Source organism: Vulpes lagopus, chromosome 7, assembly GCF_018345385.1.
Source record: "Vulpes lagopus strain Blue_001 chromosome 7, ASM1834538v1, whole genome shotgun sequence".
Lineage (NCBI taxonomy): Eukaryota > Metazoa > Chordata > Mammalia > Carnivora > Canidae > Vulpes > Vulpes lagopus.
In genome coordinates, this window is record NC_054830.1 from 33067252 (window position 1) to 33083937 (window position 16686).

The 16686-nt window shown below is 39.9% G+C and overlaps 1 protein-coding gene across 6 annotated transcripts in view; it reads left to right on the forward strand.

The window, feature by feature from the left end:
- Nucleotides 1-2560: 2560 nt before the first annotated feature.
- Nucleotides 2561-16686, forward strand: part of SLC25A26 (solute carrier family 25 member 26) — a 129146-nt gene continuing 115020 nt past the window's right edge. For 3 of the 6 annotated variants that reach the window (XM_041761185.1, XM_041761186.1, XM_041761187.1), the window contains exons 1-2: nucleotides 2562-2736; nucleotides 16113-16269. In XM_041761185.1, coding sequence (XP_041617119.1) covers nucleotides 2704-2736; nucleotides 16113-16269 — 190 coding nt within the window. In that variant the 5' untranslated portion in view covers nucleotides 2562-2703. Of the gene's footprint in view, nucleotides 2737-16112; nucleotides 16270-16686 lie in introns of all 6 variants that reach the window. The other 3 variants (XM_041761188.1, XM_041761190.1, XM_041761184.1) reach the window with 3 other exon arrangements.

The following is a 16686-nucleotide window of genomic DNA, read 5'->3' on the forward strand; positions in this document are numbered from 1 at the left end:
GGTCATGCCTTTGTTTCGTCCAATCCCATAAAAAGTAGGGATGACCTGTGTAACAAATGGCTGTTGCAGGAATGACAACTGAATGGCTTCTGAGGCTAGGTCATAGAAAACACGATAGTTTCTGTGTTATTCTCTCTTAGACCACTCACTCTGGAAAAAATTAGCTGCCATATTATGAGGACAATCAAGCAACCCTATGGAGAGGTCTGTGTTGCAAGGAACTGAGGCCACATTAGCTAGCATTAATTTGCCAGTAATGGAGTGAGCCATTTTGTAAGTGGATCCTCTAAAGCCAGTCAAGTCTTTAGGTATAGCCCTAGAAGATAATTTGATGGCACGCTCATGAGGAACACTCTGGGACTGAACCATTCAGCTAAGCCATTCTTGGATTCCTGTCCTACATAAACTGTGTGAGGTAATAAAAGTTTATTGTTGTTCTAAGTTTTGGGGTAGTTTGTTACCCAGCAATAGGTAACCCGTACCAGATTTTGGTACTTGAAAATGAGGTGCTGCTGTAACAAACATTTAAACCAGAGGAGTGGCTTTGTCACCAGGCAGTAGATAAAAAAAAATGGAAGGACTTTGATGAAAGCATTAGTGCAAGCCTACTGATAGAAACCTGATGGTCTTTGAGAAGCCTTCCGGCAAGGGGTTGTGGGTTAATAGGGTTGGCATAATTCTAAGATGGCTCTTAAATTCCTGCCCTGTAATTCATGTGTTTTGTACAATTACTTCCCTTGAGTGAGTGTTAGCATGATGAAATATAACTTCCATGATTATGTTGCATTATGTGGCAAAAAAAAAAGTTTTACAGATGTAGTTAAGGTCCCTAATCATTGAATTAATCAAAAGGGAAATTATCATGGGGGGCTTGACTCAGTCATATAAGCTCTTAAAAGAGCAAACAACGTGTAAGTGGTTCTTCTGCTGGTTTGGGGGGAGTGAACCGACATATTTTGAGATGGCCTATGGATTGTGATGTGGTAAACAGGAGAGGACCAATGTTCTCCAGGTGGCAGAGGGAAAGGTGTTGTTGGTAAAGGGAATAACATACGTAAAATATGGAGGCCTGAAGGTGTATGGTCTGTCTGTGCATAGCCTAGCCAGTAGAATGAGCGACAGAAGACACTATCTGGGAAGTCAGTACCATGCTAAAGACCTGGACTATCTGTCACATGTGCAGCAAAAGGGAGGAATTTAAAGCAGGGAAGGGACATTACCATCATCTTTAGAGAGCACTTCCTAAGAACCAGGACCTAAGTTGAGAACGAGTTTGCATTATCTCACTGAATCTGTAATAGTACCTAATGAAGCAGTTACTATTATTCCCACTTCACAATGGAGGAAACTCAATCTTGGAGAAGTCATGCCCAAATCTAATAGGTGAAGTGCAGAATTTGAAACTCTTAAACGTATGCAGGCTAATCATTTCTAGATCACACGTCTAGATGAGAATAAAGATTTTAGTGATGGCATGAAAAATCAATTGAAGAAAGGCAGACAAAAAGCCTGCTAAGGCTGTTGCAAAGATTTTGAGGAAAGACAATGAAGAAGAAAAAAAAGAAAGAAAGACGATGAAGACACTAAGAAAAATTACAAGTCTTGCTCTGCTATGTTCTCTGTAGCTTTGGGTTTGCTAATGAACCCCTTGGAAGCATCGGGATCCTCTGTAAAGTGAGAATGGTAATGGTGCTTCCCTTAAAGGTGGTTGTGAGTATTAAATGTGAAAATGTCTATCAATCATTTAGCACCATGTGGAGTTGCAGTTGGCCCCTAACATAAGGAAATACAGAAGGTAATTTAGTAAATGTAAAGGCAGGTCCACTCCAAGAAACTGTTCCTAAGTACTTAGTAAAGTGGTCTTCTAGGTAGGTGTGCGCACTGGTACTACAGCGAACAAGATGAGCAAATAAATAATTTAAAAAGCAAATACTATTAAGTGCAGTAACTGCCAGTAAGAAGTGGAGGATGCAGGCAGCCCAGGTGGCTCAGTGGTTTAGTGCTGTCTTCAGCCCAGGGCATGATCCTGGAGACCCAGGATCAAGTCCCACATTGGGCTCCCTGCATGGAGCCTGCTTCTCCCTCTGCCTGTGTCTGTGTCTCTCATGAATAAATAAATAAAATATTTAAAAAAAAAAAAAGTGGAGGATGCTAATTTAGCTGGAGTAAAGAAACTTTTAAAGTCTTTTTCTACATTTTTATTTAAAAATCTTCTGATGTTGAGTCTGTTTCATATAGATCTAGACAAAATTTGTACACCCAAAACCAAGAGGGGGAAAAAAAAAAAAAGAAGTAACTGGAAACCACCAGCCTAGTCCCCTGAATCAGTCCTGCCGCTCGAAGGCCCCGCCCCCACTAAGCCACGCCCCCTTGGAGGTTTACACTTTGGCTTCTGCCCGCCTTCACCACCGAGGCTCATTTGCTCGCGAGAGTTCATTCGTCTAAGGTGCTGCAGGAATGGGAGGCAGAGAAGACTCGCGAGACTTGGCTCGACCGCATCCCGCCTCCGACTCCTCCCCTCCTTCCCAGCGTTCCTTTGGGCCCCCCCTCGGGTTGCACGTGCAGTTGTTGTGGTTCCGTCTCACGTGACCGCGGAAGTGCCGCAGCTACGGGCCCGCCTCCAAGATGGCGGCGCCCAGTGAATGGGGTTGCGACCTGCTTCTGCTCAGCCTCGATTTCTAACCGTGGAGGGTCTGCGGGACCATGGAGAGGCCTGGATTCACGGCTTCGCTGGTGGTGAGTGGGGCGCTCGGGGTGCCTGCAGCCCGCAGCGGCTTCCGTGCCCGAGCGCTCTCTTCCGGTTTTGCGCGTTGAACTGCCCTGGGTCGCTGGTCGCCGGGCAGGTGTGGGAGGGAGCGTGCGGTTCCTGGGCCCCCGCCAGGCGTGGTGTCAAGGTTGTGTTATTCCTACCTGGAGAACGGGAGGAGATGGGGAGGGGGGAGGCGGGGGGCTTGACAGCCTTCCGCAAGACGGTTTACCTAAAAAAAATAATTAGAATAAAAAATAAAAGCTTCAGTTATATACTCTTCTCCATACCATGGAGAACTTGGGAATTAAATACATAGAACAAAACCAAAAACGCTTACATCGCTCAGACTCCTCCCTGCCCAGGACTCTGGGTTCCGTTTAGCCTTATCTGTTTTCACTCTCGGAAAATGACATATCTGTTCATGCAATATATAATTAGTCTGCTTATTATTATTATTATTATTATTATTATTATTATTATTATTATTTAATCTTTCACGCATTCTTGTAGGTTGTAGGTATAGTGATAAGCACAGATAGTTACGGAGCCAGTAAGATGGTAGCGTTTAATTCCTTAAGAAACGACGAAGAATCAATAAGTTTTCACATCCAAAAAAAAACCCCAAAAAACCCAAGAATAAAAATTTGTGTGATATTTTGCAAAAATAAGCCTCTGTTAGGGCAGGTGCAGTAGGCATATTGGTCGCGGGGTAGGATCCCCAACTGGGGATCATGACCTGAGCGAAGACAGATGGTTAACGGACTGAGCCACCCAGGTGCCCCCCCAAATGCTTTTTTTTTTTTTTTTAAAAAGGCTCCCACTGGGGGGAATGGAAGCTCTGGAATTTCATTTAATTATCAAACGTTTGTTGTTGCAGGTGTTGGAGATACTATGGTGAACAAGACAGGCCGGCTTACACAAGTCAGGTGGTGGAGGGAGAATAGCAAAGTTAACTGTTAAGATACGTGATGTGAGGACTAGTTTCAGGGTATTATGGAAATATATGCAAAAAAAAAAAAAGAAATATATGCAAAGGGGGTGTCTTAGCCACACTTGTGGGGTGACGGTTTTAAATGTAGGTTTTAAGGATACAAAGAGATGCGTTATCACTTTGAAGTTTTCCTCTCTAGACAGTGAGACAGCAGTGGTAGTTTTGACAGTTAACATTACTCTGTCAGGAACTGGGGTTGTTGTTAATTGGGGTTAACTGGGGTTAATTGTCAATTCTGACAATTAAGTCGTATCCTAGTTTTCCAGATGAGGGACTGAGGTATAGAGAGGTTAGGGAATTTCTCCAAAGTGAGATCTATTTCATGTGTGTAAGTGTTGGAGCTCAGATTCCAATCCAGGTGGTGTAAGGTGGAATTCCATGCCCATAAATACTCCTTGATACTGTCTCTGAAGTCAGCAGCAGTAGCTGTTGCTAAAAACAGGCCAGTGCCAGAGTTAATGAGCAGTAGTTTAAAAATTTTTTAACAGGGATCCCCGAATGGCTCAGCGATTTAGTGCCTGCCTTTGGCCCAGGGCGTGGTCTTGGAGTCCCGGGATGGAGTCCCACGTCAGGCTCCCTTCGAGCCTGCTTCTCTCTCCGCCTATGTCTCTGCCTCTCTCTCTCTCTGTCTCTCTCATGAATAAATACATAAAATCTTTAAAAAAATAAATAATTTTTTAACATATGAGTGCCTGGGTGGCCCAGTCAGTTGGGCACCTGCCATTGGCTCAGGTCATGATCAAGCAGGGAGCCTGCTCCTCCCTCTCCCCCTGCCTGTCCTCTCTTCCCGTCAACTAAAATCTTAAAAAAATTTATTAAAGTATGATACAAATGCCTAAAAATATTTTTTTTCATTGTAGTTACACAAGATAAAGTTAGGATCAGTATGTAGAAGTTTTGAGGAAGTTAGATTTCTTTCCAGCTAAAGAAGAAGGATTTTATTCATTAAGCACATAGTTTATCTGCCATGTATTCTGTCTACCAGGCACTCTGATAGTCCTTGGACTTTTCTAAACTGAAAAGTGCTATTTAAGAAATGAACTAGAGGCACCTGGTTGGTTGTGTCTGACTTCGGCGCAGGTCATGATCTCGGGGTTCTGGGATCTGGCCCTGCATCCGGCTTCCCACTCAGTGTGGGTCTGCTTGTCCCTCCTTGACGCTACCACCCCCCATGTTCTCTCTCTCTCTTAAATAAATAAAATATTTTAAAAAGTTATAAAAAAGTAGAAATGAACTGCAGTGGGGTAATATTGGAGGACCAATAGATGGAGTGATCAAGAAAGCCCCCAAGGAGGTGACATCAAACTAAGACATAAAATATAAGAACGCACAAGACATTTTGCTGAGCAGAGGAGAAACTTCAGAGGGAGCAGCATGAAGGAAAACCCTCAGATGGAAAGAATTGAGGGTGTGAAAGTGGTGGCTGAGGCCTAGTGGGAAAGGGTAGTGGCAGGGAGTTATATCGGAGAGGTAGAGAAAGTCAGCTGAGGTGAATCTTTGTGGGCCATGGAAAGGATTTTGAATTTTATGTGAAGCATAATGGAAGCCATTATTACAAAGTAGTTCAGCAGTAGAGTGGGCCTTTTTTTGTGTTTTTTTTTTTTTTTTTTTTTGGGGGGGGGTTGGAAGTGTCTTTGAGGCAGGCTGAACGCTCCTTGGGGAGTGTTGTTTTGCTTAACACTGTTTTACCAGTGCCTGGCATTATATAGGTACTCAGCCTTATGTTTTGAATGAATGAAATGAAAGTCTAAATGATTGCTGGTCTTGAAATTCAGATTCTGAGTATTAAACGAGACTGTCAGATATGCAATACAGAACCTGGCATTTAGCAGATACTTTAACACTCCCTTCCTAAAGCTTCATGAGGAGGATTGAGGGTTGTAGAGTAGAGTAAGGGAAGAGTCACTGGGATATTAGTGTTCATTTGGAGCAGAGTAGGCTTTTCAGAAGAAAAAAACCTCAGAGTACAGTGACAGGTACATACTTTCAGGAAAGCAGTGTGGAACTAAGTGTTAGTAACCTAAAGATGTTCATAACATTTAACTCAGTGAAGATAATAGAAAGCCACTTAAAAGTGAAACACAGGAATGATTAGGTAAACTGTAATAGACGCATTACATCAACTATTCAGGGGCCATTAACAACAGTGCTATAACATGGAAAATACTTAATACAACACTACAGGGATCCCTGGGTGGCGCAGCGGTTTGGCGCCTGCCTTTGGCCCAGGGCGCGATCCTGGAGACCCGGGATCGAATCCCACATCAGGCTCCCGGTGCATGGAGCCTGCTTCTCCCTCCGCCTGTGTCTCTGCCTCTCTCTCTCTCTCTCTCTGTGACTATCATAAATAAATAAAAAATTAAAAAAAAAATAAATTATTACAACACTACACTACTACTAACACTAGGTACATCTGTTCATACTTAATTAAAACATTCACTGTTCTCATTAAAAAGGGACTATTGAAAAGAAGGGACTATTGAAATTTCTAATACAAAATAGTTTTGAAGTAGCATTACTTTTTCTCTTCCAGTTTTTTTAAAATATAAAAATCTACTTTATATTTTTAAAAACATCACATCCTGTACTACATCTCTTTTCCTTCTTGCCTGACTCTTCTCTCCCCTTCAATACTTAACTATTTCATTGTCCTTGTAGTTCATGAATTCATCTGGCTTGTTACTTGGATGAAACCAAAAATATCCTACTCTAGTTACTTTTAACCAGTCCTTGTTTACAAGAAAAAGAACCTTGGCAAGTGTGGACTTTACGCAGTGTAGAGTATGGGCAGTCCTTTGCGTGGTATCCTGAGTTGTCAAAATGTGCAAGTGGAAACCTTGCAGAATGGTCTTTATAACTGATGAGAAAGTGTATGATCCTTTAATGACCTCTAAAAATTCTTGTCAATGTTAAATGACAGACTCTTACTGTTCATCAGAAATGTATAGAAAAGTGAAAAAAATAGTAAAGCTAATATTGAGAGCATTGTAATTTAAAGCATTAGAAACCAAGGATTTATTTCTTTGTGAAGAATGTGTTAAAAGTAACTTGACCAGTGCTGGTCTTCTAGTCAGATAATTTACAGTACAGAACAAGCATCTCTTTTATGCCTTAGCCAAGTGTCATAATATTTACTAAGTTTGGATCAACTTCCAACATTTTATCCTGTGTGCTTTTTTTTTTTTTTTTAAGATTTTATTTATTTATTCATGAGAGATGCAGAGACACAGGCAGAGAGAGAAGCAGGCTCCATGCAGGGAGCCTGACGTGGGACTCAATCCTGGGAGTCCAGGATCACGCCCTGGGCCAAAGGCAGGCACTCAACCCCTGAGCCACCCTGGCGTCCCATCCTGTGTGCTTTCAACGTTAGGAAATACCTCTGAGAGTTCATTTAGTGGGAAGACTTTTGCTGGCATCCCTTCCTCTGGGACATCTTCATCCTCTAGAGTATCTCGGACACCAGTGTCCCTATTCCCATGGCTGGCTATATCTTGTAAATTTATATTTGATTTTCACTTTCAGTGTTACCACTTTTCATTTATTTGCTGCACTTTCATCTTTGTTGGCCAGTTCACTCTTTTGATTATCTATTTTTGGAAGACATCTCTGTGTTTACTGTAATTTCATCTATGGTGTTGGTAACTTGTGTTACTTGTGGGAATTGAAATTCATGTATGTTGTTACGGTGTAGCGCAAGGACTGTTTGCTTGACTCTTTTCTTTTTATTTATTTATTTATTTATTTATTTAAACTTTTTTTTAAAATTTTTTATATTTTTTTAAATTTTTTTTTATTTATTTATGACAGTCACAGAGAGAGAGAGAGAGGCAGAGACACAGGCAGAGGGAGAAGCAGGCTCCATGCACCGGGAGCCCGACGTGGGATTCGATCCTGGGTCTCCAGGATCACGCCCTGGGCCAAAGGCAGGCGCCAAACCGCTGCGCCACCCAGGGATCCCGACTCTTTTCTTTTTAAATTGTGGTTTAGTGAGGTGGTTCTGAAAAAGCTTTTTCATAATCTTCATGTAGTAGTATCTTCTCACTGGGCCCGACCTCCTGAGAACCCCTGGCAGAGTATGACTTGAGGGGAATGGCGGGGGTTATAGTTGCTAGGGCTTGTTAGGTGGGGTGAGAAAACAGAAGAAAAGAATGAAGTATTGGACATACTTCAAAGGAAGTTTTTGATGTTCTTTGCCACATATTTTTCCTTTCTGGAAATTGCCTCCTACTCTTAAATTTGGTGTAAAGGGAGGTTACTATCCAGTGATGAAGTATTATCTCCAGATCTGTTAGGAATTGGGAATTATGCTTCCACATTCTCTAGGTTGCTTTTGTGACTTTTTTCTTTTCGGCATTTAAGTCAGAGCAAGGAGGTCTTTTTTGCTTCTTTTTGTGTTGAGCAGTCACTTAGACACAAGTATATTCTGAATTTTGATCAGTTAGTGGAGCATGCAAGGCACCCTTGGAGACCACCAGTTATCTAGGACCACAGTTGAGAACCGCTGCTGCAATGGAGGCCTTTTTTCTTGTCTCGAGTACTAAAAGATGGGACCACTTTTCTTTTCTCATTTTTCTTTCGGTATAAGTGGGGTTGCTGGGAGAGTTTTAGTATTTGGTAATTGTAAAAGACTTGTTAATGTGCTTTTGTTACCACTTCCCAAATAAATGCTACATGTAGAAATAAAAATTTAATACTGAAAATTTATAAAGATTTTGAGTAGTATTAGTGAAATGTCAAATACAGAAAAGATAAAAATTGCACCCATAGCTTTTCCACCTCCACAAATTAGGTAGCTTTTACCCATTCAACAAGACATAGTTGTCAGCCTTTGGGACTTGGAAAGATTGCTTTGAAGCCCTCCTGAGTTTGCAGTCAAGTAGGAGGCAGACCTTAAAAGGAAGATAAAAATTAGCTGTGTAGTGGCAAGGAGTGATTAAAAAGTAACCATTTACTGAGCATTTTAACATGTGCTTATGCAATTTTTTGATAGCCCAAGTCCTATAGTTACAGTTTTGTATTTTGCTTCTAAAAAATTCACCCAGGGCAGCCCGCGTGGCTCAGTGGTTTAGCACGGTCTTCGGCCCAGGGTATGATCCTGGAGACTCGGGATCGAGTTCCGTGTCGGACTTCCTGCATGGAGCCTGCTTCTCCCTCTGCCTGTGTCTCTGCCTCTCTCTCTCTCTCTGTCTCATGAATAAATAAAATCTAAAAAATAAAAATAAAAAAATTCACCCATAAATTCAAATCTAATGGTCATAAAGAAATTTGAATATAAATATTCCTCAAGGGCAGCACTGGTGGCTCGGCGGTTTAGTGCCACCTTCAGCCCAGGGTGGGATCCTGGAGACCCGGGACTGAGTCCCATGTCAGGCTCCCTGCATGGAGTGGAGCCTGCTTCTCCCTCTGCCTGTGTCTCTGCCTCTCTATGTCTCTCATGCATAAATAAATAAAATCTTTAAAAAAAATATTCCTCTAGTTTTCTAAGTTGGTGCTGACTTGTTCCTGCCATGCATTGCATGATTTGGCTTTGTGTAGAGTGTGTCCACAGGCAATTCTTGTCCAGAGAGCTGAGTTGGAGGAGACATTTAAATAATAATTACTAATGAAAGACTTGAATTTATGTATTCTCTCTATAAATTTATGAAATTTAATACATGAACATATTCTTCCATCTTTGTTAAGTCTTTTTTTATGGCTTCTAATATTGTCACGTCAGAAATACTGCATCAGGAAACTTTGTAGGATATTTATAGTAACACACTAAAAATAATAATTCATGCTTCATGATAAGTGATTGAGGCTGGTGTTTTGCTGTTTTTACTGGTATTTCCAGTTTTTTATTACAAACAAGCATATAACAGGGTTATTAATTATATTTAATTCTCATTTAATCTCAGTTGTGAAAAACTCTATGAAGTACAGGTACTATTTTCCCCATTTCATGTATGAAGAACTATAGACTTAGAGTGAAATAGCTCTGCTAAGGAGATGCAGTTGAGATTGAAGCTAGGTCTGTCTGATGTCAGAACTATGTTTTCAGGCAATATTTAATCTGTACGAATTTCTGAAGAAATGGAAGGATACTCAAGTCAAATTTTAGAACCATTACTGTGTTCTTGAGAATAGCCTCACTAAACAAAAATGAAGTGACACAGCCTTTTCCATCAGGAGGTAATGATAAACAGGATTTCTGGAGAAGTCACCCTAAGTAGACCACAGAGCTGTCAGTGTCAGTGTGGAATGCCTGCAAGTATAGTAGTAGATAGATAGCGCTGGCTTTCTGTTGTCACAAGTGCTCCAGCAAACCACAATAGGAACAATCAGTGAGTGATTTACTCTTTTTCTTTGGAAGATGTGATTTTTTTTTTTTTTTTTTAAGATGTGATCTTTTGATAAAGTTCTCATCATCTCGCGTTTCCTTTTGGTTCAAACCAGCAAACAGGTGCAGAAGCCCTGCAGCTTAGGAGGTTCTGGGTTAGATATTTAGGAGGGCAAAGGTGACTGACCCTGCTTCTGGTCTAAAGGATCTTAATGTCAGGTCAGACATAATGGTTAGCTAGTACTGAAAGTGAATATAGACGGAGTTAGTCGGGGAAGTCAAGGAAGTGGTACTTAATTCTGACTGGGAGCTTGTGAAAGACTTTAGGAGGCATGTGGCATTTGGTCACAGCCTTCATAGTGGACAGGACTTTGGCAGGTGTGTATGTACGTACGTACAGTGGTGGGGGGAGTAGGTGGTCTGCTGTAGACAGGAAACAATGGGGATAGGAGGGACATCCCACACTGAAAGAAAAGCTCACGCAGGAGGGCAGAAGTGAGAAGTATAAGGACAGGTTCAGGAAACAGATTGGATGGGGCTCACAGTCCATAAGAATATGAAAAATGAAGCCAGATACATTGTAGTGTAGGGCTCATGGGTCAAGGCTCTTGTTACCCTGTAGGTGCTGCCTATATACCCCATGCAACCAGGGAATTAAGTTTTTTTGTTTTTGGTTTTTTTTGTGGAGCAGTATTCATTTTGACAAGCTTCACTTTTATATGTTTATAATACTCATTACAAGACCAGAACAGTACAAAAATTAGCAAGATACTACTCATCCCAAATTTCTTTCCATAGAGGAAGTGACTTGTAGCACTTCAGTGTGTATGGTTCTAGACTTCTAGTTATGCATATATATACAAATCAATACACATTTCTTTGAAAGGTGAGATCATATGGGATATATTGTTTGATAGCTTATTTGATTAATTTAAAAATATAACCTATGTTTCTGTGCCAGTGCGTTCAGATTGACCTCATTCTTTTAAAGGTTGTGTAGAAAAAGAAATACATAAGGGTTGTGTAGCAATCCATTACTCAGAGATAACATAATTTATCTAACAAGTCCCCAAGGATGGACCATTAGGTTATTTCCAGTTTTTTACTGTTACAAATAATGCTGTAGTAAACCATCTTGTATATTTATGCACTTAATTCTGTGGAAGAAATATTTAGAAATAAAATCATGGGATCGGGGCTTTATAATTTAAAATTTTCGTTTTGCCAAATTGTCCTTCAGAAGACTATAATAATTTGTTTCCCTTAATAGTGCCCATACCTATTCTTCATATTTTTAGCCTTTTCTGATTTATGGGGAAAAGTTTTAATTTGTTTTTATTTGATCATTAACGATGGGGAAACATAATTTTGTTGGCTGTTTATATTTTTCTTTTGGGAATTGTGTGGTCCTGTATTCAATTTGTTTTTAATTTGATATACCTTTTGAAGGTTGATTTATAGTAGCTTCTAACATGGGTGATAGATAACTTATTAGGGTCATTGATTTTTTAAAGATTTTATTTATTTGAGAGCGAGCGAGGGAGAGTGCGAGCTGGGGGCAGGGAAAAGGAGAAGCAAGCTCCCCTCTGATCAGGGAGTCAGACGTGGGGCTGGATCCCAGGACCCTAGGATCATGACTTGAGCCAAACGCAGACGTTTAACAGACAGAGCCACCAGGTGCCTCACAGTCATTTTTTTTTTAACTTCAATATTTAAAAAATTGTTATAGTTGCTAGCTTTTTTTTAAATAATAAATTTATTTTTTATTGGTGTTCAATTTGCCAACATACAGAATAACACCCAGTGCTCATCCCGTCAAGTGCGTCCCTCAGTGCCCGTCACCCATTCATCCCCATCCCCTGCCCTCCTCCCCTTCCACCACCCCTAGTTCCTTTCCCAGAGTTAGGAGTCTTTATGTTCTGTCTCCCTTTCTGATATTTCCTACCCATTTCTTCTCCCTTCCCTTCTATTCCCTTTCACTATTATTTATTTTCCCCAGTGAATGAGACCATATAATGTTTGTCCTTCTCTGATTGACTCATTTCACTCAGCATAATACCCTCCAGTTCCATCCACGTTGAAGCAAATGGTGGGTATTTGTCATTTCTAATGGCTGAGTAATATTCCATTGTATACATAAACCACATCTTCTTTATCCATTCATCTTTCGATGGACACCGAGGCTCCTTCCACAGTTTGGCTATTGTGGACATTGCTGCTATAAACATCGGGGTGCAGGTGTCCCGGCGTTTCACTGCATCTGTATCTTTGGGGTAAATCCCCAAGAGTGCAATTGCTGGGTCGTAGGGCAGGTCTATTTTTAACTCTTTGAGGAACCTCCACACAGTTTTCCAGAGTGGCTGCACCATTTCGCATTCCCACCAACAGTGCAAGAGGGTTATTGCGTGGGATGCATGAGTGGCTCAGCAGTTGAGCGTCTGCCTTTGGCTCAGGCGTGATCCCAGTTCGGGGATCGAGTCCCACATTGGGCTCCCTGCATGGAGCCTGCTTCTCCCTCTGCCTGTCTCTGCCTTTCTCTCTGTGTCTCTCCTGAATAAATAAATAACAGCTTTTAAAAAAATAGTTATTGCATGCCTACTGTGTACTGGTGCTGGGAACATACTGGTTAGCAAAATAGATATGGATCTTAGAGTCTGATGGGACTATAGAATTAAAAAGTTGTGATTAGCATGTGCAAACAAGAGGGTCTAAGCCTAGACTGGCAGATTTGGGAGCATATGTACAGTCCTAGAAATGAGTAAGATCAGATGATTTGGAGGAAAAGAGAGCAATGAGGTGGCAAGGAGGTGCCAAGCAGAGGGCAATGGCAGTGGAGTTGAGTGGTAGATGGGGTCCTGAACTTTCAGAACCTTGTAGGCTGTCCTTTGATTTTGTCCTTTATTCTTAGGGCTCTTGGAAGATTTGGGAGACTTATAGGCTGGAGAGTGGCTAGATGAAATTGAAATTTGCATTTCATGAAAATGATGCTGCCATTAGCGTGTAGGGGCCAGGAGCATTGGCAGGAGAGTGAATCAAGGTGGGGAAGAAGACAAGGATGCCAGGAAACAGGCAGCACTTGTCAGAGGCAGAGTCACTAGTGACTGCTTTGTTGTAGAAAAGACCAAGGAGGGATGTTCCTCAGGGAAGCCTTAGCGTTGTTAGCCAGTGGCCTGTGATGATTCTGTTTAGCTAAATTAGACAGGTAGTTTGGTTTTATCCTGTAGCTGAGCAGCAGTGTTTTTTTCCGTTATTTTGCCAGCCTCCTTTTGAAAAAGAAAGGTTCAATAGTACGCAGTCTTGAATTTTTTCAACTCCCAGAGTAGTTTCTTTTTTTTTTTAATTTTTTAAAAAAATTTATTTATGATATTCACACACACAGAGAGAGAGAGAGAGTGAGAGAGAGAGGGGCAGAGACACAGGCAGAGGGAGAAGCAGGCTCCATGCACCGGGAGCCCGACGTGGGATTCGATCCCGGGTCTCCAGGATCGCTCCCTGGGCCAAAGGCAGGCGCCAAACCGCTGCGCCACCCAGGGATCCCCCCAGAGTAGTTTCAAAGCACTCATTAGATACTTCCTCTCTACATCCTGTAGCACTTTACATTTATTAAGTTAGAGGCATATTTTATATCAAAGTTTCAATAAATTGTTATGTTATAGTAAGGCTTGCTGGTTATCTGAGATATGTTCTGTATATTTGGCTTTTGTCTAGTTCTTTACTTACAGTTTTCAGTGTAAGCTACCACAAATCTTGAAACTAATTATTTGCCTGATGACAGAGTGAGAGTGAGAGAGAGCAAGCCAGAGCAAGTGCATGCGAGCAGGGAGGAACATGGGGAAGGAGAGGGAGAACGAATCTGAAGCTGACTAGGAGTTCAGCCCAAAGTCTGACTCAGGGCTTGATCCCAGGACCCCTGAGATCATGACCTGAGCTGGAACCAAGAGCCAGAGACTTAACTGAGCCACTCAGGCACCCCTTTCCCTACCTTTTTGATAAATGATCATAAATAAAACAAGTTTCTCAGACCAAAGAATAAAAGAATTTGACGGAGTTCCTTATATTCAACTGATGTTGGCTTATGCATTTTGAATATAATTATGTGCATAACAGTATTACATGTAAAATTAGCAGTCCCAAAAGTTTTTGTTTAAATCTTAAATATGTTGCTGTGTGGCTAAAATATATCAGTATTTTTTTTCTTTTTCCTATTTTTTATTAGCTGTTTTGTTCAACTTTTTTCAGTCTCATGAATTTAAATGACATTTGAGTTACAGAAGTTTGAAATCTGCAAAAGCAATTAGTAACTTCTGATTCGTGTTTTACTAGATAAACAGATTGAATCTGGTTATTTTATTCTCTGAAGGTAAGAATTCTGATGAAAGAAGGGTTAGAGAATCAATGCATGCAAAGTAGCCAAATAGATTAAAAGACTAATTAACTTATTGATTAAAATTTAGCAGTAGATAGCATCTCTCTGAACCCTCTCTTAAGATTAAAGAGAAAATTAGAATGAAATGCAGCGTGTTTATAAAGAATCTAGTCCTATCAGACTTCTCCAGTGGGATTTTTGTTTTCCTTGTGTTTTGAAAAAATGAAGAGGCATGAGCAATATTTTATGTACTGAATTTTACAAAATCCTTTAAAAATAATTGAGAATAATATTGAAAAAGATTGACTCTTTTTTTTTTTTTAAACTTTCCTACTTTACTTACGAACATATTCCAGTGACTTAGAAAAGGCTGTCTTTATTTCCAGAAAGAAATCCCAGTTGTCATTCTTTGTGGTTTTCTTCTGGCATATCTCTGTGTTGTTTTGGTGACATCTTTTTAGGTCATTCGCAGAGTAGACCTTTGTGGTCTTTGAGGTTTCAAAGGTTTCATGTCTCTCAGGCCGATCACATAGTACAGTATTAATATTTATGGCAATGTACTTTCCTGCTTCTATTAAAATAGTTTTTAATTATGTACCTGTCCTAGTTCATTACTGGATTTCTCATCAGAGTAATTTCATTGTTGTGGTGAACTCTTGCACTGGTTTTATGTGAGTGGTAAGTAGAGCAGAGTGTTTGCTATGTACTAAGCTTTGTACTGCCAGAGCATTTTGTGTACCCAAAGGATGGAAACAGTACATCATTTTGAACTTTGCCTGTATGTTTGAATAATACTGATTTTATTTTTCTGTATCTTAGTTTTTAATATGTAGTTTTAATATATATATATATTTTACCTTTTGAATAGATAATACATTCATGTTCAAAATCCAAAAGATGAGAAAAGTTAGTGATTCATTAAAATTATTATATAGCAACCATATTGAGTCTTTTTCTCTTTGTAATTCTTTTTTCTCAAATTTTTTTTACTTAATTTAAAAATTATCAAGGAATTTTTAAATATACATAAAGGAGAGTGAATACCACAGGAGTCCTTAGATGTATGGATCTTAAAATACAGATCTAGATTCCCAAGGACCATTACCTATCTCAGGGTGGAAGTCTCTCCCCAAAAAAGTCTTCAGTTTTACTATGCATTTGTTAAAAAGACAAAAATACAATAATTTGGTTGATATGGAAAGATCAGCAAGATAAATTAAGTAATAAAAGTGATGTGCAGTACAGTACATATTGTATATACCTTTTAAAGAATATATGTATTTACATTTGTTTATATATACCTAGAGTAACTTCAGAAGGATACAGTAAGCAACTGGCAGAAGTGGTTACCTGAGTTATTATACTAGGGAAAGAGACTTTGAACTCTTAACCTGAGATTGCTTGCTTATTTTTGAACCATGTGGAAGTATTAAAAATTTAATTTGATTCATTTTAAAAATAAAAATGTACTTAAATTACAATTTAAGAATATAGCACAACAATGGTTATTTCCCCAGGAAAATCTATAAAATTAGGTAGAAGTTCCTTTGACTTTGCCAAATAAGCTGTGGACTGATCAGTATGAGAAATAGGCTTTAAAAATTACTTTTTTCTTATCCTTACCTCAAATGGCAGAGAGCTTATTCAATTGTAACCTCCTTTCTTTTCTTTTCTTTTTTTTTTTAAGGCTGGTGGGGTAGCAGGTGTTGCTGTTGACTTGATATTATTTCCTCTGGATACCATTAAAACCAGGCTGCAGAGTCCACAAGGATTTAATAAGGCTGGTGGTTTTCGTGGAATATATGCTGGTGTTCCTTCTGCTGCTATTGGATCCTTTCCTAATGGTAAAAATTATATTGATATTCTCATTGCCAGAAAGCCAAGATAATGAGATTTATCTCCAGGATGGTATATGATGTTACCCCACATAGAATTGCTCATGTGTTGTAGCTTATCTCTTGAATTTATTTTCTATTCATTAACCCATTGCTTTTGTATCAGCTAGTGCTAGAGATCCCATTCCACTGTATTTGTCAACAATATATGCAATCTTTCTAAAATGGTTTTTCTTGTTAAAATTCGCAGTTAGAATCTTGAAAATGTTGTTCTAATATTGGTTGTCATACCTCAGAACAGTGGTTCTCACCCTTGTCCACACATTGAAATCTCTTGGGAAGCTTTAAAAAAAATACTGATGGCTGTATCAGCTCCCTAAGTTTAATTGGTCTGGGCTTTGCCTGGGTATCAGGGGGTTTAGTCAC